We start from the raw sequence: 21,493 nt of genomic DNA, 5'->3' as shown, positions 1-21,493 counted from the left end.
CCCCCCCCCAACAAAAAAGGAGGCATTTCATAAAAGCATTTTAACTAACAAATGTTAAAATTAACACATTAGCATTGAATATATCTCTAAGAAGGACCTTTTTAAAGACATTTTTGAAGAAGAAAAAAAATCTTTAGGACAAGCATTGTGAAATAGCCCAGTACTTAGAATTCAGCATGTAGAATGTGAGCTCAATTAAATGTGAACATTCAATATGTACCATTGTGCTACATGATGTACCAGATATTGAAGCGTTATAATTAGCATTAAATCTCCTCTTTGTGATTATAATGATGCATACAAGATAATGATTATGCAATAAACAAATTGTAACAATGAATTTATATCACATGTGACACATGTGCATGTACACTTACGTACATGGATGTACACATACATAGTTACATACATATAAAGCATCTTATTATGGATCACTCACATGACATACTACGCTCCTTTTGCAAACAACCCTTTTCAAATTCACATCACAATCACAAAGAAAATAAGAAGTTTAAGGCAGATATATATCTTGTGGCAAAAATAAAGGACAGTTCTAGTGTCATGCAAATAGACAGAAATATATCTCAATTGAAATAAGTAACTTTACATTCAGTGTATTAAAACTATTCATTTATATGTTGCATTCACAAAACAATGAAATGTTCAATATAGATACAAATATATACATAAACAACATTGTTAATGATTGCTATTTTACAAATATCAAACTCTGAATTGCTGTGAAGGCCAGAACTTTTTTAGCCAAGCTGAGGTATACAATGTTCATCTGAAGCGGAAAAAATAGTCTTGATGAAAGACAAATGTGCCTTTCTAGGTCTACTTGTATACATGTACATGTATGTGTATGGCTGAATTCTCATAATAATTGTTCTTGACACCTTGAACTCACACTACAATACATACGTTAGACCTAACCAGTCAATAACTTTCTTGTCTTGATCAAAATGACAAGTTAAACACTGTTCAAACAAAACAGAAGTATTACCTTTCCTTTTTTAAACAGACCTGTGACAAAGGTAATCAAATACATTTGATCTGAGGAATAAAATTATGCAATATTGGCAATCAAAAACCGTCCTATTCATTACATCCACACATGATCTATCGATCACACTTAAAAAGAGATAGCAAAAATAAGAAGCTCTTTTTACTACTCTGTACACACTTCATAATCAACAGATGTTCATCATGCTTGAAATGTAAACATTCATTTTGATAACAATCTGCCATTAATCACCAATAATACTCATTTGGCATCAGCCTTGAAGTGGCTCAGATCAAATTTTATTGTATCAGTCCTCTGTAAGTGCTGCTCTCCTTGACCTTGAAGATTACTATAGGCCAAAGGGGTGAGAAGAGCACAGGAATGGGGTGGTGAAGGGTTGTGGGTGATGGTAGGGGGTGGGTGGAGTGGTGGTAGGGGGTGGTAGAGAAGGGGTGGGGTGATGGTAGGAGGTGGGCGATGTGGTAGTAGAAAGATGGTATGGGTAATAGGGGGTAGGGTGTTGGCAGGAGGTGGGATTGGGTAGCAGTAAGGAATGGGGAGGTGGGAGGGGGTTGAAATGAGGTGGGTGGTGGTAGGGGGTGGGGCCCCAAAACACCTGTAAACATGAGACTAAATATCTCAAGAGTCTACAATGAAAGGTGGTTCATTTTGTTTAATGAGTTGGATATATGGATCTTCTGGTGGATGTTATTTCAACCCTAAAACATGGTCGCAATGAACACATATTTCCATATTGCAGAATCTACTTGATTTGTATTATCCAAGGTTTCAATTAAGTCTTCCTTTACCCCTACCCCTTACATTCCTCAGACATGGTCTCTACCCCATATTTGTAGAGATTTTGTGATTGTGTTTATTAACACTCAGCTTATCAGCAGTAACAAGTCTATTAGAATACAATGAGAGTCGTGTCAACAAATAAAAGACATATGATCATGAATATCGAACGACCAGCAAAAGGCATACCCCTCCAGCGAGTATTAGCCATAACAAAGTGACTTACATTCTTTTGTTACGTGTCTTTCGTTTAGTGATAAGTGTCGTTGTCATTTAAAAATGCAAATCAGGTTGTGACCTAAATTCGATTCTAGAACATTTTTTTCAAAAAATATCACCTCACAAACTTGCACTAATACACTTAGTTGATACTCTACCAGATATACCAGAGAATTTCCTCAAAGAAAGGTCATTAAACTTTGAAAACCTGTATTTTGTTTTCAATCATGACAAATCGTACATAATATGATGATTACTACACCGTACCACACAGCAAGAGCATTACACATAAACATATACCGGTACATGTAAGGGCAATCGTAAAGAGTCGCGATTTGACAGTTGAAACTTATTTTAATCACAAATTTTATACAGTGAAGGCCTTATCATCTCGCTTTATAATACACAGAAGATGAATTGCAAAAAGTGATGAAGACAATGACAATTTCAAAGAAAGTTGGAAGCATTTTTAATAAAATAGAGACTATTTCTATTTCTATTGAGCAGCAGCATTTCATTTTCATTAAGAAGCAACATTATGTCTGGAAAACTGGGAATATGAACATTATTTCATGCTTTCATTCAAAAAATAATTTCTGGGGCGTATTCACATACAGGTGGTGAAAGTCAAGATCTTTTTAACAGGGTTTTTCCTTCTTTTTCACAAAGTGTATAATTTTCTAAGAAAAAGAAGAAAGATAGCTTGTATAGTCTTATTTGTTGAATTAGTAATATCAAGACTTTTCAAGCATACTTGATACATTTATAAATCTAGCCACAGCTCTCCAATAATATTCAATCCAGGTTGTACATGGACATACATTTTAAAGATTTCATGACAAGATAAATGAACAAGATTTTCAGCTGAGTTTGAGCGAGGAAGCATGAAAAAAAAGGAAAAGGATGCACAGAAGAATGATGATGGAAAGAATTCCTTCATTATCAAGATCAATTTTCATAGGAAAATTCCAAACAAGTGGTATTACTGTACATGCACTGCCTAGTTCTACACTCTACAGTATCATTATCCTTTGCATATAAACCACACATTATTCTGGTGATAATACTGTTTATTTTTTATGATCATAACGCAAACACGACCTGTCAAATGAATGAGGTCAGAAAATAAAGCTAGAAGTTATCACACAGGTGAATATAGTTATACATAAATATATAATCTATTATTGTCTCTGTACTATACATAAACGGTGTATGTATATTACGTGAAAACTCCATTTTGCATTACCGGTACATACATTTACTCATTCACTCATTCAAACACGTTAAGAAGTGAAAACATCACATCACTGGTAGTAGAATAAAATGCCCCGTTGACACATGTACATCGTACTAGTCACATTGCGTCTCCATTAAAGATACCAAACATCTATGATAAATATGTGTACTGTAAATAGCTTTCTGCAGTAGTACCAGCTAGGGCCCTGTTTCATAAAACTTGTTATCGATAACAAAATTTAAAAAAAGAAGCTAAATATCATGACAAATTTGCTCTTAGCCAATCAAATGCCACGATTTCAGTAGCTTACAACAGTTGTCTTGTGACTTGTTATTGAACAGGTTTCATGAAACATGGCCCAGGTCACCTGCTTAGAGACAGAAGGACATTATTACAGTTAACTCATATCCTTGAACACAGGGTTGACGTCCTCCTGTCTCTCATATGATAGTGTAGACATAATGTTTACCATTAGTGTTGCAGAAAACATTGATCTCCTAGTTCACATAAAACGCTGTAGCTTTGTGCATAAAATGTTTATATACATGTCATATACACCTCCTGTACATGTTCGATACAAGATACATGGATACTGTTTATTTTACAGACATTTGATTTGATTTTCATATTTTCATACAGGCCACAAGTGACATCAATGTGTGTTTAATATTGATAAATACAAGAAATGTGTAAATACAGTCAAGTGTTTCTATTATTAAGGCCACCAGTGCAAAAAAGAAAAAGTGGCCACTGTAGACGAGTGGCCTTTCTAGACAGGTTCTACAACACACAGTTCATTCTCGAGGGAGACAAGATACATGGCCACTATAGACAGGTGGCCTTTGTAGAGAGGTGGCCACTAAGACAGGTTATATGATACTAGGTTCAAAGGTCAAGATGGTTCATCAAGTTTTATATGATACAAGTAATATACAAATTGTGTACAGTATTCACTCACTTTGCTTACTTAGTGAAATAAATCTCTGTGCCGTATACTCTCAAACAATGCAAACAAATATGTAGTATGTAGCTCCCAACTTCTTCTTACATATTGTACATTCTGCTGTGCTAAACAATTTTGTAAGAAGCACAGTTCACTTCTCTTTTGCAGCTCAGTTTAATTTCTTTGAAGGCAGCATGTGTCAGATGTGTAAGTAATCAAATATGAAAAAATGCTATTAATGAGCATCCTTACAGTTTATCAAAGTTTATCTCACAAATTTTGAGAGCATTTCTGTCTTCAACCTCATAAAACATAAATTCATTTTTTTTATTGAAGGCAGACAATTTTAGTGGCAAAAGTTTAAAACATTCACATTCTTTCCAAATGTTCTTATCTAGCTGAAACAGGGCAGTAAAGAGGCACAGAGTGGCATAATGGTTTTGTGTTTGTACCGACGATCAAATCATCAAATACTTGTACAGCAACAGTGATGACATTTGAAACAGTCATTGCCAAAACACAATTTTCTTGGGCAGCTGAAGAGATTAATGCAATTTCAAATACGTTAAGTGCCATATAGATTAAAATAATGTAGTGTCTAATAATAATAATATTCCGTTTTTATATAGCGCTTAATACATCGATGATGTCTGTAAGCGCTTTACAGATATATTATCCCGGTCATCGGATTCAGGCTTGCCCTCACACAAAATATGCACATTCTCCACTCCCTGGGGAGCATTCCAGCCAGGCAGACATTACACTAAATACTACAAGCTGTTTTTGATAGGTGTAATGACAGAAGCACAATAGCATATATACAGTGCATCTAAGAAGAAGAAAAACAGACCAATAAATGTTTGTTTTCAGGTTTTGTTATTCTGGGACGCACTGTATACACATGCATATTTTTTTCTTGCATAAATACATGTAGGTAAATATTCATCATGAATCTTAATGCTTACAAGCTCAAAAATTCAGAATTCAATTCAATTTCTCTCTGCAACACCCAACAAGCATACACTTTTTGAGGTAATTTGTAGCTCAAACATGACCATTCTGTTGAGAAGAAACACTAAATTCCAAATTGAATACATTAAAGAAATCGCCTATTACAATTCCACATTATTATCAAGTCCTCAGTCTTCATGCAACCAAATCTTGCCATACCATAACTAGTTGTCCAGACTGGTTTGTTTCTATTAGGGTCATTAAACTTTGCACTTTGCACTTGGGGCTAATTTGGATCATGTAGACTGATATGATTGTCAACTGATATGATTGTCATTAAGGCAGCAACTTAAATCCGGAATAGACCGGTTTGCTATCATATCCAAAGTTCATGCATACTTTGTAAACAAATGTTGTTCTTGACAACCTCACAGTTTGCCTGAGACTTGCCTGACATAGTAACAAATAATGTATGCAGATTGGATTGCAAGCACTGTAGTTCACTCATTAATAAAAGTTAATGGAATACCTCGTCACTAGGTCCCCAGGAAAGAAACATCCATAAATTTGAGAATGTTAATAAACCGGTCTATCGGATATATCTATTTCAAAAGTAGCTTCTTTATCCTACATCATACAATAGTAGTGAAAGAACATTTAATAGTAAATTTATATTCAATTCACATTGTGGACTAGTGTGTTTATAAACACACAGTGACTACTGATACATGAACATTCACAAAAATGACTTACAGAGTCATATTCACACTCACAATAATGCATTATCAAACATCTTCCATTGTCAATTTCAATTTTTTGGGGGGGATTCCATGGATATATATCTACTGTTAATGTGGTAGTGAACATGGTATTATTTGTTTGAAAGCCAGGAGGGTGTTAATTCATCATTTTACAGAGTAAATGCCCTACTGGCTCCAGACAAATGAAATTATTCTCTAAGCCTTTTCAGTCCAAGAACTTGATCTTTACCTTGTATAATTTTGAATCAAACCCTTGTTCTGTGATACAAATGTACTAATAATACTGATTGTGTGCTACATGCATGTATGTTCCGCATTATGTTGTCACATATTTACAGTGCCATAATACTCCAACTTCAAGATCACTTTCTCAATCCTGGTAATTAACTTCCTTTTAAAGAGGGATCATTTTACAAGCATTTGATTTCAGTAAATACAAAACACCTAATTCAGTTTTAGCTTAATAATTAGAATATCAAAATATTCAACAATTGACCGGTTTTAAGTACCTAGTTATTTCTATGTTGATCTTAAGTCTGTAAAAAATTGCTTATAGAAAAATAAATCTTTTACAATTAAAAATACATAACTCTTTTCCTTGAATTTACACAAAAAGGAATTCTGGGAACAAAAGAAAAAAAAAACGTTTTTTAGGAGGGGTTAATGGAAGTTTCAATTCTACTCACAGAACTACTTTAAAAGGAGAAAGAAGAGATGCTATTTCATACCTTAGGTCTAGAATTATACAGGTCTCCCACATAATCAAGTAAAGAGAATGGCAATGTACAAAGCACCCTTGTTTAATAATATTTTACAAAGCAAGGTTTGATCGTGATGGTTGTAAACAGTTTTACAATCTCTACAATGTACAATTATGCTAAAAGTAGCTTGAATTTTTTCTTTAGATAAGGCTAACTTGTAAATGTGATATGAACATTCCTTTAAATTTAACATCAACTACTTTTCATACATTAAAATGAACAGATATTTGGCACAACTGTTCTGAAATGGCTACATTCACCACTGTACATGTAAAAATCCAAACACCAACAAATTTAGTGCACATGACTCATTATTTTGTATTAATTCAGAGTAATCAGATTTCAAGCCTTCATGGGGTTCTCTTATATCTTAATTCTCGATGGCGTAAAACATGGACTCTTATATTGTATTGCACATTACATTTTTAAACAAAACACAGATTGTCAACAATTCTTCTAGGATACTTCCCTAACATACATAAAAACACTACTTATGAAATATGTTTACCAGTCTCGTCTTTTCTCTTTATTCCATGCTTTTTGAAGAAGCAATGTAAATTGCATATGAAACCTTCAAAATACACAGATATTGGTGCAATTCTTCAAGGATCCTTCCTCACACAGTTAACAAATACTTATGAAATCTCATAACTAGTCTCACCTTCTCTCTTCATCCCTTCCCTCCTCAGTCATTAGCATTAACTTAGAATTCAAACCAATTGTTGCTACTACCGGTATCTGTGCCTCCTAATAATGTTTAACTCTGGATGAGGATGAAGGGTGTGGCTTGCTAGTGTTCAGTCTCTTCTTCGATAATGTCACCAGCGACCTGTACAAGGAAGATAAGGATAAAATGAATTAAACTGTGAAGCTTAAATTAACTTCTGTGTTTCTCTCATTGATAAACAAATGAATAATACACAGGACTGAAATCTACATGTAAACAAATTGCAGAAAATCCTGTAATACTTGAGCCCCATCTTATAAAGAGTTGATATTAATCACAACATATTTGCAATCGATATCAATCGCTACGTATATAAGAGATAGGGAACTGCCAACTTGCGATTGATAAGAGGACTTGCGATCGATTTGGATCAATCGCAACTCTTTAGGAATGAAGTGTTTCAAAAGGGGGATGGAAACTTATCATACTTGTCAAATGCTGGCACATGTGTTACATTTTCACTCTTAAAGTTTTCTTTTGAAATGTATTAAACCATCAAACAAAAACAAAAACACTGCAGCTGCAAAATTACATTTTTTTCAAAGCCAATATGCCTAATGACTGATCTGCATGTTTTAGTATAAGGGCTTGTGATGAACAATAGACTAAGGTAAATTTACTGTGCCATAGCAGTTCATTTATTTACTTATTACTTTCTAAAGTGTTTTACCACTTCATGTTTCAAGTTTTATTTTACACATATTTTACCTTAAGAAACGGGTGGTCCAGTAGTTTGTTGGCCGTCCAACGTTTGGTACAGTCGTGCTTCAGACAATTGGACAGGAACTCCTTCCCCTCGGGATTCATTGCGTCCGGTATGTGTGGAACAGCTCCCTCGCCCACCTTGTACATGATAGTGAACTCGTGGTCGTAGTCATGCCATGGTCTCTGGAATAGGGGAATAATGACAAATTGATAGATTTATATTTTCGTCCAGTACATAAAAATATAAATTCAGGTTCAAGTTCAATTTTCTTTCTTCCAGTAAAAGCATACACATATACAAATCAGAAATTCAGAGCAGATGCAAATCATTATACATGGAATTAAGAGTACCATAAAAGTGTAAGGTGGTCTTGTCGAGATAGTCCCCTTATGGAAAATAGGTGCAATTGCTTGAAAGCAAGAGGAGAGTAATCATGACAGAGATAGATATAAGTTATAAATATTTCTTGACTTGTATATATGACAGTGAACTCAGGGGTGTAGTCTTGCCAAAAGATTTTGAAATAGAGAATCATGAAAAGGAGACAAATGATTCTCTGCCTACAGATAGAAATCATACCCTTGATTATTAATGAAGGGGAAGATGAGTACTAATAAATATGAAAAAGAAACTAGATGGAATTCGACTGCGCGCAGTCGAAAATGATGCCTCCGTTATAGAGCAATTTTACAAACCAAAACAGAAAAAAAAAATTGAATTCACGTTCAATGGTAATCCATTGACAGGTTCTCAGAATATTGTGATTACAAGCAATTTCTCATATACATATATGACCCTTTGATCTTTGACCCCATGACCATAAAATCTACTCAGTTCATTGGCTCTGCAAGATGTTCTGAGTTAAATAGTAATCCATCTGTCAGTTCTAATGAGAATTCGTTCACAAGCTATTTTTGCATACATAATGGGCCCATGACCTTTGACCTTTGACCTTATGAACCAAAAATCTACTCAGTTCATTGGCTCTGCAAGTAACAAACATGACCTAATTTTGGCATGAATCCATCAATCGGTTCTTGAGATAACGTGATCACAAGCTGTTTTTGCATTCATAATGTGCGCTGTGGCCTTTGACCTTTGACCTACGTGCTCCAAAATCTAATCAGATTGTCTTCCTATGGTGATACACACTATCATTAAGTTTGAAGTTTTTACATCTCCAGTGGTTCTTGAGATATCATGATAACAATCTCAATGTATGGAATTTCATAAGTTGACCTCTGTGACCCTTGACCTTTGACCTACGTGCTCCAAAATCTAATCAGATTGTTTTCCTATAGTGATACACACTATCACTAAGTTTGAAGTTTAAATCTCCAGTGGTTCTTGAGATATCATGATAACAATCTCAATGTATGGAATTTCATAAGTTGACCTCTGTGACCCTTGACCTTTGACATACGTGCTCCAAAATCTAATCAGATCGTCTTCCTATGGTGATACATACTATCCTTAAGTTTGAAGTTTAAATCTCAAATGGTTCTTGAGATATCGCGCTAACAAACTCAATACAAGGAATTTCATAAGTTGACCTCTGTGACCTGTGACCTTTGACCTACGTACTCCAAAATCTAATCAGATCGTCTTCCTATGGTGATAAATACTATTCCCGAGTCTTAAGTTTAAATCTTAAATGGTTCTTGAGATATTGTGATAACGGTCAAACGGGACGGACGTACGGACGGACGGACGGACGTACGGACGGACAACCCGAAAACATGATGCCTCCGGCACCACCTTCGGTGGCGGAGGCATAAAAATAATTTGCAAACTACCTCTGGGACCAGTTGCATAAACCTTACCATTGATGGTAACTTTGCTCTCAATGGTAACTACCATGGTAACAGGGCTCAACAGCCAATCAAAATCAAGGTTTCCCTTGTAGAATACCATTGATGGCAAAGTTACAATCAATGGTACAGTAAGTTTGTGCAATGGGGCCCTGATCTGTTTTATTCCCTCATGAAAGAACATCATTTAAATAGTCCGTCCAGAGCGAGAAGAGCATTTACTCTGTGTTAAAAACATGAGTTAACGCCCTTCTGGCTCCAAACAGACAAAATGTAACACAGTCAAACCTGTCTATTAAGGTCACCTAATGGAAACAAGGAGAAAGCAGCCACTGTAGACAGGTGGCCTTTCTAGACAGGTTCTACAACACATGTTTCTTCCTAGAGGGAGACAATCTAGGTGATCACTACAGACAGGTGGCCTCTATAGAGAGGTTTGACTGTATATGAAATATTGCTCTTAAAATGATCCTGCCTTTCAAATACATTATTAAAGCTTAAAACTTATGGCTATGTTTTTGTCATGAAGAGTCCCAGATGTGCCTCAATCGATGTACTGGTCTGTCCTATAACTTCACATATTATTTTGTCTGATATCCCTCTTGACTCCCAATACAAACAAATAACACAATCCCCTTCGATTATTGTGGGATAGCCCGACAACGACTAGAATGATTGAATTACACACTAATTGATGCCACGCCCTGGTCTCCGTGGCAGAATTAGCTTGAACACCTGTACGAGCTGCCTATGCAAATTCCATTCCATTGGGGCACGGCCCCAGACCCAACGTAAGTATGCATTCATTAACAATACAAACAACATATGACTACAGTCAAACCTGCTTTAGTGACCACCTGTATACACATGCCACAGTTTTTGTTTCCATTGAAAATGGTTTCTCATTCTCAACCTCTTGACACAAAAAAACAGACCGAGTATCCTTAAAAATCAGATTTTCACGAAAACTCGACACTACCAATGGCCAGTTGGCCCCGGGCCAGTAAAATTTCAGAAAAATGTGATACTGGTACGTTCAGTCAAGAAAAATGTTTGCTCTTTCATTCAAATTTCAGAAGAAGAATGTAAAGCAAAATTTTTGTTGGGGCTGCGGGGGTTTACTTGTTCATGTTTTTATGGGTATTTAAATTATTTATTTTTTTTTTTTTTGAAAAATCATATTTTAAGAGGTGATATCGTATTATCGTATTCCACTCTTATTATCGTACTAAATATGATTAAATCGTACTGGTTGGCACCTCTGTAAAAGAACCTGTCTACAAGGAATACTTTTTGTATTTCCCTACGGTGGCTGCTATAGACAAGTTTAACTGTACCACTCTATCTGTTTACCTTGCCCGTAACCATCTCAATGACGACACATCCCAGACTCCAGATATCAGCTTGCCTGCCATAGCCAGGCTTATCTTTCCCTGTCTGGTTGATCACCTCTGGAGCCATGTAAGCTAACATGGAGAAAACAAAGAACATATGATGATTATTGGTAAAACATGGGACCAGGAGGGTGTTTCACAAAGATTGAACTTATCTCTAAGTTGGACTTAACAATTATGGAAAGCCGATAGCATCTTTGAATATATTTTGTAAGGCATAAAATGTTGATTCAAATCATTCATATTTTCTATTATCAAGGAGATTTCATGTTCTTGATGAGGAATTTATGAAAAATCTAAAATACCTGAATTTTTCCTTTTCATTTTTTTATACTTTAAAGGTATTATGTCCCTTTTGCAGCCAACCTCAAATTCTGTAGAACTTTGCAAGAATTATGAATATGTCATGTATGTCCTATCTGTGAAATTTGAACGTTAGCAGTGTCCTAATATTCAAATTATGCAAGGAAATCCATATACTTGCTAGACTTCACTGTCAGACACTATTGAGTGACTGACTGGCTTTTTTTTCTTCTTTGGTAATAACATACAGTACATAAAATGAGCTGTAAAGGGTACATGAGCATTTGTCTACATCAATAACCCACGTCTTGTGATGGCCAAAATTAAAGTGATTGAATCTTTGCGCAGCATAAAACGTATGACCATTCGGTACAATGCTCTGAAATTCAAGACTATTACTTATTGGCTCTATAGCCCTTAAATCGATTTGACAACTAATAGTCGTTATATTCCCACTTTTTCAAAGACATTTTCAAGCCCCACCTTTTTTAGGGAAGTTCTAAATTAGTATCATCTTTCAAATGCCGTTAGAATTTAACCTTTTCATTGTTTTGGCCTGCAAATGGGACATAGTACCTTTAAGGCTACAAAAGGCTCTCCATAATTAAGTCCAACTTAGAGTTAAGTTAGACTAAGGATCTTTGTGAAACACCCCCCATATATTACAATCTTACAAAAAGTTGCGATTGAGTCAATTCAATTGCAAGTTACCAAATCAAGTATGGAGATACAACAATCAATCTCTTACATGATTGAGAGTGGTATCAAATCGAACTTGAGTTGCAATCGATTCAAATCAACTCAAACTTTTCATAAAACGAAAGGCCAATTAGTGATACATAACTCAAACACCATTACAAGGTTATGGCGATAATAATAATAATAATACAGACATTTATATTGCCCTTAATACAAAGTATCATATTATTACCACAGCTGTAGCTGAGTTGCCATGATATGGCGCTAAAGCATTCAAGGAATTTCTTTTGACTGGGTACTCATTTACTTCACCTGGGTGGAGAGTGGCAAATTTAGATTAATGTCTTGCTAAAGTACAATAATGTCGCAGCGGGACTGGAACTGAGAACCGCTTGATCCACGGTTCCAATGATGTTTCCACTGGACCACGACACCTTGACATTTCTCCCTACTGGATACCCATTTACTTCACCTGGGTGGAGAGTGGCATATGTAGATTAATGCCTTGCCAAAGGACGTTTGTGCCACAGCGGGACTCAAACTGTGAACCCTGTGATCGACAGTCTAGTGACGTTTCCACTAGACCAAGACACCTTGACACTGCTGTATGAATGAGTGGGCAGGGGCGTGGCAACAAAGAAGTAAAAGATACCTACCAGCCGTTCCCATGGTGGTATTGACTTCACCATGCATGGTGCTGTGCGTCTTGAGTTTGATAGCAGCTCCAAAGTCTCCTAGCTTCACATGACCATCAGAAAGCAGGAAGATGTTAGCTCCTACATGATGGGAGGGATGAAGGGATAGAATGCATTGATTGAATATCTTTTATAAAAATTGATTGAATATTGATCCTCGTCTAGTTCTACCTCTAGATCGTCTTCTAGTTCTTGTTCTTGTTCTAATTCTTGATCTAGACTAATTGTAATTCTACTTCTAGTTCTACTAACACGTCTACTTCTATTTGCAGATCTACTTCTAGTTCTACTCCAAGTTCCAGTTCTAATTCTAGTTCTATCTAGTTCTACAATAGTTTTAAAATAGTTCTCCTTCTCTCTCTCTCTCTATCTCTCTCTCTCCCTCCCTCCATCCCCCCTCCCTCTCTCCCTCCCTCCCTCCCTCCCTCCCTCCCCCTCCCTCCCTCCCTCCCTCCCTCCCTCCCTCCCTCCCTCCCTCCCTCCCTCTCACTCACACACTCACACACTTTACCTACCTTTGATATCTCTATGGATGATGTTGTGATCATGGAGGACACAAATCGCCTTGGTAACCTCTCTGGTATACTGTCTAATCATCTCCTCCGGTAGACCGGTCTTGGCCACCTCCGCTATGGTCCCGCCGTCGCAGTACTCCATGAAGATCAATAGCTCTTCCTGTACGAGGCATCAGTGAGAGTAGAGAAGAGGTTGGAGAGAAGGTCAGAGGATGAAAACAATAAAGGAAATATGAGAGAGAGAGAGAGAGAGAGGGAGGGAGGAAGATAGAGAGAGGGGGAGGGAGGGAGAGAGAGAGAGGGAGGGAGGAAGATAGAGAGAGGGGGAGGGAGGGAGAGAGAGAGGGGGGAGAGAGAGGGAGGGAGGGGAGGGAGGGAGGGAGGTAGGGAGGGAGGGAGGGAGGGAGGGAGGGAGGGAGGGAGGGAGGGAGGGAAACAGAGAGAATACAATAAATGAGAGGAGACGGGGAAGGAAGAGATCAGAATAATATAATGAGACGAGGCATAGAGAGAGAGAAAGAACAAGGAGGAGGAAATGGTTGGAGATGATGTCGGGTGATACAGAAAAGAGGAAGCGGAAATATATTTGGAGAGGATATAAGGTGGCATAGAGAAAGAGGAAGAAATAAGACAGAGAGAATAAATGAGCAGATAGAAGATAAACACACATAGAAATAAGTAATAAATATGTATAATGCAGAAGGTACAATCATTAGAATAAGTATATTGACAGGATAACTGTTAGACCTATAGTACTGGCAATGTAGTATTCAAGATCCTTTGCATGCCTGCCTATGGTATAAACAGAATATTCCTATAATTATATGTAGAATACTATTAAACAGAGGAACATACTTGTATAAAAGCATATTTTTGTCTAGGGTTATAAGACTGGAATTGTAATGTGTTTGTATTTATTATTTTGTTAACAAAGAATAGCACTGTCTACCTTGCATTCGATTATCACATGTAATAATCTGGTTTATTCCTGTCTTCATGTGTAACTTCACAGTACAGTACTTCTATGCATAACTGTATACACTTATGTAATTTGCTACATACTGGATACATACACTGTGATCTACTCTATACTAAGTCTCATATCTTTTTTTATAGCGCTAGTTCAATGTAGACGTGCATTCAGTACATACCTTCTGCTAAAGTGCTCCCAATGGATTACCTTCCATGCACTCATGCATATTTCATTATCATATTAATTAAAGCAATATTAAAATGAATTCACTTGAACCTATTTCTAGTATGGTTAGGGCGAGTCTGCACTAGGTTGCAGGAATACTGCCAGAAGACCTTGCTTCTTCCCTAGCTATACATTTGCATGTCCTCTTTCATCGACAATTTGATAGACATACATATATTAAATCTTGTCTGCGTGTGATGTAATTTGTGCAACTACCGTAATTAACGGTGTATAAACCGCCCTCGTGTATTAAGCGCACCCCTCTTTTTCGCCCTTATTTTTTTTTTTGCCGACTCTGTCGCCAGCAAGCCAGGTCCGTGTTAGAAAAACCAACGCTGGAAGGCCTTTCATTTAACTGCGAGGAATGCCTTGTAATTGAAGAAAAATTGGAGGAATTATTATTATAAACTACATATTGAGATCTATCTGAAAGATTACTTGCAAACCAAGATGACAGACAAATTTGAGTGTTGTTCTAGTTTCCGAGTGGTGATTCAACACACCGATAACTGAGCTGGGAGACATTGCCAGGCATATCGCCAGGTGAAGGGGAATAAATCGAAACTTATTAATTTTTTTTTTTTTTTTTTTTGTGTACCGTGTATAAACCGCACTCCCCGACTTTGATTTTTTTTCGGCGGCAAAAGGTGACGTTTATACACCGTTAATTACGGTATCTATTAAAGTTGACATAACTGGAAAATGCCTAACGACTGCTTAAAAGTTAGAGAAACTTGGGAGCTCTAGTATTCATTAGTATGTTAGTCAGGCAAGTATGCACAAACTGCTGTGTTCTATACCTGGTCAAGGCATAAAAGTGTAGAAGATGTATTTGTGTTTCTCTTCATTCAAGACGTGCATACAATATTTTCATACAAAGACGTGATATATTTTGTATTCTTGGTAAATTAATGATAATCCTTAAAGGTGAAGAAGAAGAAAAAATTCAAAAAGGAAGTTGTATGAAAATAGCTTCATCACTTTCATTTTAATGGAAAAAAATTGAAAATAATACTTTCATTCCATATTTGTAAAAAATAAAAAATAAAATAAAACTTTCATCTTTATTCGAACATCATGCCATGCTCATTTCCTGGCAGCATGCAGAATTATTCAGTGAGATTTTATCTTTTAAATGAATGATATGCATCAAGAGTCTAATACATGGCTTCTTTGGGCAATGTCTTACATATTGACTCCAATCCAGGCGATTTGGTGGACACTGCAAAAGATGTGGGCATTATCAAAACTTCATTGACTGATTTTTTATCAATTCAAATAATTAACACAAATTAAACATCCTAAAACAAAAAGCTCATGCATCTACATTTGTCTAATTTCCTGAGGAAAACATGTTAAGGGTGATACTAAATATCAATCTACCCTCCGGTTAAAAAATGAAAATTAATAATTCAAATATTGAAGGAAATGATACATTTTGAACATGATCTTAATTGAATGATTGAAATGAAATACTAGACCGCTCTCTCTCTCTCTCTCTCTCTACTTGTCTTCCCAAGTGTTGGTTCATTGCTGTATGCCTCTTTGCTCAGCAGTGGAAAAAGCTACTAATTGTTAATGCAGTGCTGGTGATATTGTGAGCAGCAAAAGAATAAATGAAATTAAAACCTGGTTCAGGTACCAAGCCATTACTTGCTTTAACTTTGTTTTAGAATGTTTATCATACAGGTGGACAGTACAACAAATCTATTATACAGCAATAATGTGCTACAACTAGCCTCATAAATATATTTCAGCACAAGCTTACATGTAGTGCAGGGTTTCACAGACACATTTGTTTTTTGTTCCGGGCCCCGTTTCACAAAACTTGTCATCAGTGACAAATGACAATTTGGGTTATAAGCTACTGAAATCCTTGCTTCTGATTGGTTATCAGCAGATTTGTCACTGGTTTCTGTAATTTGTCATTGAAAAAAGACTTTGTGAAACAGGTCTCTGGTCTCTGAAATGAATTTTCAAGGTCTCCATGCACACTAGGCCTCTGTTCACATTTTGACATTTGGGGGACCAGTTTGACCAGGAGGGAAGGGGAAGGGGAAGGGGGCTCTGTGACCGCTCTGCCTATGTCAGTGGTGAGCCCTCATGTTCTTGACTTATCAGTAGGTACCTCCTTTTGGAGAATGCCTGGACTACAGAACACACATCCTTAACTAATTCCAACAGTTTATGTCAACCATAACAGACTATGCTGGGCACAAGCATCACACAAACACAAACGCACTGAAATAACCATGACACTACTGCAGAAGATAATCTCCTAAAAACAACTATCACTATGAAATTGTCTCCTTCATACAGGGGTCTACACACAGTGCTGATGGAGGAGGGTTTCAGTCGCTCAGAACCTCTCTTTCCTAGGTTTTCCTAGTCCAGGGTCTGTGGGACTTCATAATTATCCAGTCTTGTTGTCATAGATCCTCAGGTTTGGAGAAAAAGGCTATCACAACTATATCATAATACCTGTCTCTTGGTTGCACCCTCTAATTTAAATAGATGAACTAAGGCAGGTTTCACTTGGTACAGTTTTATGAAACGGAAAGTTACTGCTGCTTCCAAATTTACCGCAGAAACTGGAATTTACTGCTGAAAATGGGACTTACCGCTGCAGTAAATGCTTTATGAAACGGGCCCCAGAACCTCTCTTTCCTAGGTTTTCCTAATCAAACAAGTATCATAGTATGCGTGACTACATAATCATCCAGTTGTGTTGACAAAGATCCTCAGATCTGAAAAGGCTATCACAACTACATCATACCGGTAATACCCCTCTCTTGGTTTCACCCTCTAATTTAAATAGATGGGACTGAGGATATCTTACCCTGTGTATCTCCACACCGTAGTAACGGACCAGGTTGGGATGACGGATGCCTTCAAGGTTCTTAATCTCATCCGCAATGTCTCGGATTACCTGATGGTCGTTCCTCTGGAATCGCATCTGCACAGACAAAGGGACAATGGCACGTTAGGCAGATGAAGTATTATAATGTAAATAGCACTTGAATAGAAGTAAATTGCGGTCAACACACACACAGGCACATAGTTTGCAAGAATCTCCAGTCAATTGAAGGAGGCAGACTTAATCAGAAGAAGAAGAAGAAGATAAAAGATGCAGTATATAACTGTCTCAGAGCAAAACAGTCAGATTTGTAAGGACATCATGTTATGGGGAATATTTTACATTTTGATAAGTCTTCTGTTGTGGAGGAAGTTGGCATTAATCTCTTTTGAATTACGTTGGATAAATACAGAATTGAAATTTCAAGCAAAGGATTTGTCTCTGAAATGTTTAAAAAATGATTTGCTTGAAATTCTTTTTTTTTTTGTAAACTTCCTTCTACATTTGTTTGCCTCATACATGTACATAGAAAATACTGCATTAATCTACAAACCTCATTTTAATGATAACCATTTTGGACATATCTATTTTTGTTTTTATATTCATATATATGCTGCCTATCTTGTTTTGGGCTGACTTTACATCATGTCATTGCATTATGGGTACCATTGCAGGAAAGAATCAAACACAAGTTAGTGCAGATGGGTAGTTACCTCTTTGACTGCCAGTGTTTCACCGGTGTTCATATTGATGCAGGAGTACACCGTCGTTCCAAACTGACCCTCGCCTTGAAAACAAGAAAGTAATTGGAAGGCAAGTCATTAGCCAATATGATTGGCATAGTCATATGAACTGTTAGCTCTACAACATCATCAAATTGTTCATTATCCCATGCAAAGACACCTTTTGAATAAAACACACTTAATATGTCATTTCCAATAACAGAATGTGTCCAGTTAGTAATTGTCAATTTGTCATGTTTCCTTTGAGTGGCATATTAACTAACATTGTTACATGACACATGTCTAGTATACAATCATAGAAAACATGTATGAAAGCTAATGTTTTCATAAAATAATAATTTTCCTCTCTCTGAGCCACTTTTAAAGATAAACTTGAGTTCTGGTAATGCGATTGCATTGTGAAAGAAAAGGTGTGGAATGGATCAGAAAAGTTGATCATATAGCATGTAAGTAATGGTGTGTAATGCAAGGTTCTGGAGTCATCAAAATCATCATAAATTTGGCAGAGTCTTGGTAAAGTAACAATCACTTACACAGAAAGATGTATATGGGACAACACACGTGGTGTCGGGGCTAGTACTACCCTGATTTCCTTATCTTTCTATACTCATTACTCTGCCAGTATACATTTTCTTCCAAAATTGTTTGGCACATGACATTTATTTGTAATCTTGAACATTCAGTGTAAGTTTCGTTAGATTCTGTGAGAATTCATTTTCTTTTTTTACCAGAACTCAAGTTAATCTTTAAATACATGTACATGAAATTTAAAATGTACAAGATTTTGTTCATGTTTATTTTATACATTCTAGCTGTACCCAAATGATTTTTGAGGTGATTGGTACACTTTTATAAAAATTATTTTAAAATATGTACGACTATGAAACAAGGGTGATGAGAAACTCACCAATCTTGAAACCTCTTTGCCACCTGAAGGTGACCTTCTTACAGTTGATATTGACCACCTCATGACTGGTGTGTTGATCGCTAATCCTCCCTATCATTGACTCCCTCTGCAGCTTGTCGTTCCGCGCCTGCTCCAGACGCTCCAACGCCTGAACCTTCTGGGAGCGTCTGTCCCGCCTCTGACCTGCGGGGCCCGTAGGGGTGCCGTTGTTCGCCCCGCGGGGAGCGTAATCGGGGTCGCGGGAGACGGCACGAAAGACATGGTTGGAGGGCATTGGAGAGGAGCAGCCAGGATTGGGGCTGGCACGCTTGTCGTAGCGAGGAAAACCAGGATCTGCGGATGGGGGTTAAAACTTGACGTTTTAGATCTTCAAAGAGGGGAATACGAAAATATGGTGGCTGAGTCACATATTACTAATCCTCCAAGAACTTGCCTAGGACTATTTCAAAACTTGGTACCAAACTATTATAGATGGTTTCAATTTCATAATATGTACATGTATTCAAATGGGTTCAATCTCAACAGGTTGCTAATAATCATTACATTTAAAACTTATTGCATCATTCATTTGGGGGGGGGCTGTTAAGATACATGTACATGCATTTTTAGCCATGGCGAAAATCCTTGATAACATCCACAACATGGATGTAAATGAATCTTTCGGGTGGCTCGTGCCAATAGGGATCGACAAGAACATGGGGGTAATGTCCCCCCCCCCCCCCACTCCCAAAGGGATAATGAATGGTTCATACATGAAAAATACCATCTATAACCTACAGTGTATGTTCAGTTATTCAGTCGCATTGTAAAGGGGCAACAGCACAAACCAAAATGTGTATTTGGGGAGGAACATGGCACTGAGAAATAATACATGATGGGGTTATGGGGTCATCAGGTCATCGGGTCAATGGGGTCATGAGGTCATGGGGTCAGAGTAAGAACCACTCACCTAGCCTGTCCTCTGTTGGGCTTGTGTTTGACGACGTGATGGATAAGAATCGCTCCACGCTGGGGATGCGCCTAAGATCTCCCATGCTTGTGGGTGAGGTGATGGACTGGTCCGAGGAGGAGCTGCTACGGATGGACTTGCTGCTACGGGATCGCATCATCTTACCACCCAGGAAGTCAGGGGATCCCATACGATCTGAGATGGTTTGGGATGAGAAAGTTAATGTGGTTAGATGAGCAAGTGTGCGCTTGTAAAATTGTCGTCTGGCTTGAATGCTCCCCAGGGAGTGGAGAATATGCTTACATTGTGTGCGAGTAATCCTGAATCCGATGACCGGGGTAATAATACATATCAGTACATCGCTTTGAGAGGGCCTGCAGGCCTGAAAAGCACTATATAAGAACAAACTCTTATTATAATTATTATTATTATTATAAAAGGAAAAGTGTAAAAGAACATATTCTTCAATGATCATTCAAAATTGAAGCCTGTTTGGTGGATCTGCTACTTTGATCATCAACCAATAAGTTTGAATAACAGTTAGCCAACACTACCTGTTCTTATTGAACAGAGTACAGGGTAACATGCTATTGACTTGCTCCCATGAACAAATACTGTGTTGATACTAAAAATGCACATACCTGGTATATAAAGAAATAATATCAAACTAATGGGGCATTGCAAGAAAGTTGCAATCAATTGCAAATCCCCAAAATCAAGCGTCGTGCGATTAATTGCAATTGATCGCAACTCAACTTTCTTGCAATGCCCCTTTAGTAAGAGAGAGAGAGAGAGGGGGGGGGAGAATAAAAGCTTGACAACTTAATTTAATCGTTAAAACTTCAATCCTAGGAAATTTAGGAGACAAGTCGGGCATTGCAAGATAGTTGAGTTGCAATCGATGGCAAATATCAGTTGCAAATTTAGCAACTTGCAATCAATCAGAATTTTCTTGCAGCGCCCCATAGTATATAGAGTAGAATACAAATAATGTAGCAATAACAACCCTCAGCAAAATGGATCGAGGACTAATTAGAAATAAAACATTAATATGGACCCACTCCCTTGTGACCATAAACACAAGCTTACCAGGACTCTGTGGAGTTGTCTTGCCTATTACATGTTCAATACACTGCTTCATGAGACGCTGAAGATCCTGAGTAAAAAGAAATATATATACATCCATTTAATGACTTTTTTTCTAATTTTTCCAGATGAATAAAAGGTACCAATTTCCTTGATTCAAATGTCCAAAAAGCTACAACATTAATGCATTCCTCTCACAATATTCAAATCTACTCCTTTTTGATGCT

At 37.1% G+C, this 21,493-nt stretch overlaps 1 protein-coding gene across 2 annotated transcripts in view; it reads right to left on the bottom strand.

The window, feature by feature from the left end:
- Nucleotides 1-104: 104 nt before the first annotated feature.
- LOC592876 (mitogen-activated protein kinase kinase kinase 4) overlaps nucleotides 105-21,493 on the bottom strand; it is a 39,196-nt gene continuing 17,807 nt past the window's right edge. Inside the window, exons 15-25 of one of the 2 annotated variants that reach the window (XM_030994989.1) lie at nucleotides 21,270-21,336; nucleotides 20,181-20,375; nucleotides 19,232-19,564; nucleotides 18,295-18,368; nucleotides 17,564-17,680; nucleotides 15,914-15,946; nucleotides 13,527-13,686; nucleotides 12,973-13,092; nucleotides 11,274-11,386; nucleotides 8,112-8,291; nucleotides 105-7,505 (exon numbers count right to left, since the gene is read on the bottom strand). In XM_030994989.1, the coding sequence (XP_030850849.1) occupies nucleotides 7,467-7,505; nucleotides 8,112-8,291; nucleotides 11,274-11,386; nucleotides 12,973-13,092; nucleotides 13,527-13,686; nucleotides 15,914-15,946; nucleotides 17,564-17,680; nucleotides 18,295-18,368; nucleotides 19,232-19,564; nucleotides 20,181-20,375; nucleotides 21,270-21,336 (1,431 nt within the window). In that variant the 3' untranslated portion in view covers nucleotides 105-7,466. The remainder of the gene's footprint in view (nucleotides 7,506-8,111; nucleotides 8,292-11,273; nucleotides 11,387-12,972; nucleotides 13,093-13,526; nucleotides 13,687-15,913; nucleotides 15,947-17,563; nucleotides 17,681-18,294; nucleotides 18,369-19,231; nucleotides 19,565-20,180; nucleotides 20,376-21,269; nucleotides 21,337-21,493) is intronic. The other variant, XM_030994990.1, reaches the window with a different exon arrangement.

Source organism: Strongylocentrotus purpuratus, unplaced genomic scaffold (assembly GCF_000002235.5).
Source record: "Strongylocentrotus purpuratus isolate Spur 01 unplaced genomic scaffold, Spur_5.0 spur5_scaffold_21, whole genome shotgun sequence".
NCBI classification, from domain to species: Eukaryota; Metazoa; Echinodermata; class Echinoidea; order Camarodonta; family Strongylocentrotidae; genus Strongylocentrotus; species Strongylocentrotus purpuratus.
This window is presented reverse-complemented; position numbering and strand designations above follow the sequence as displayed.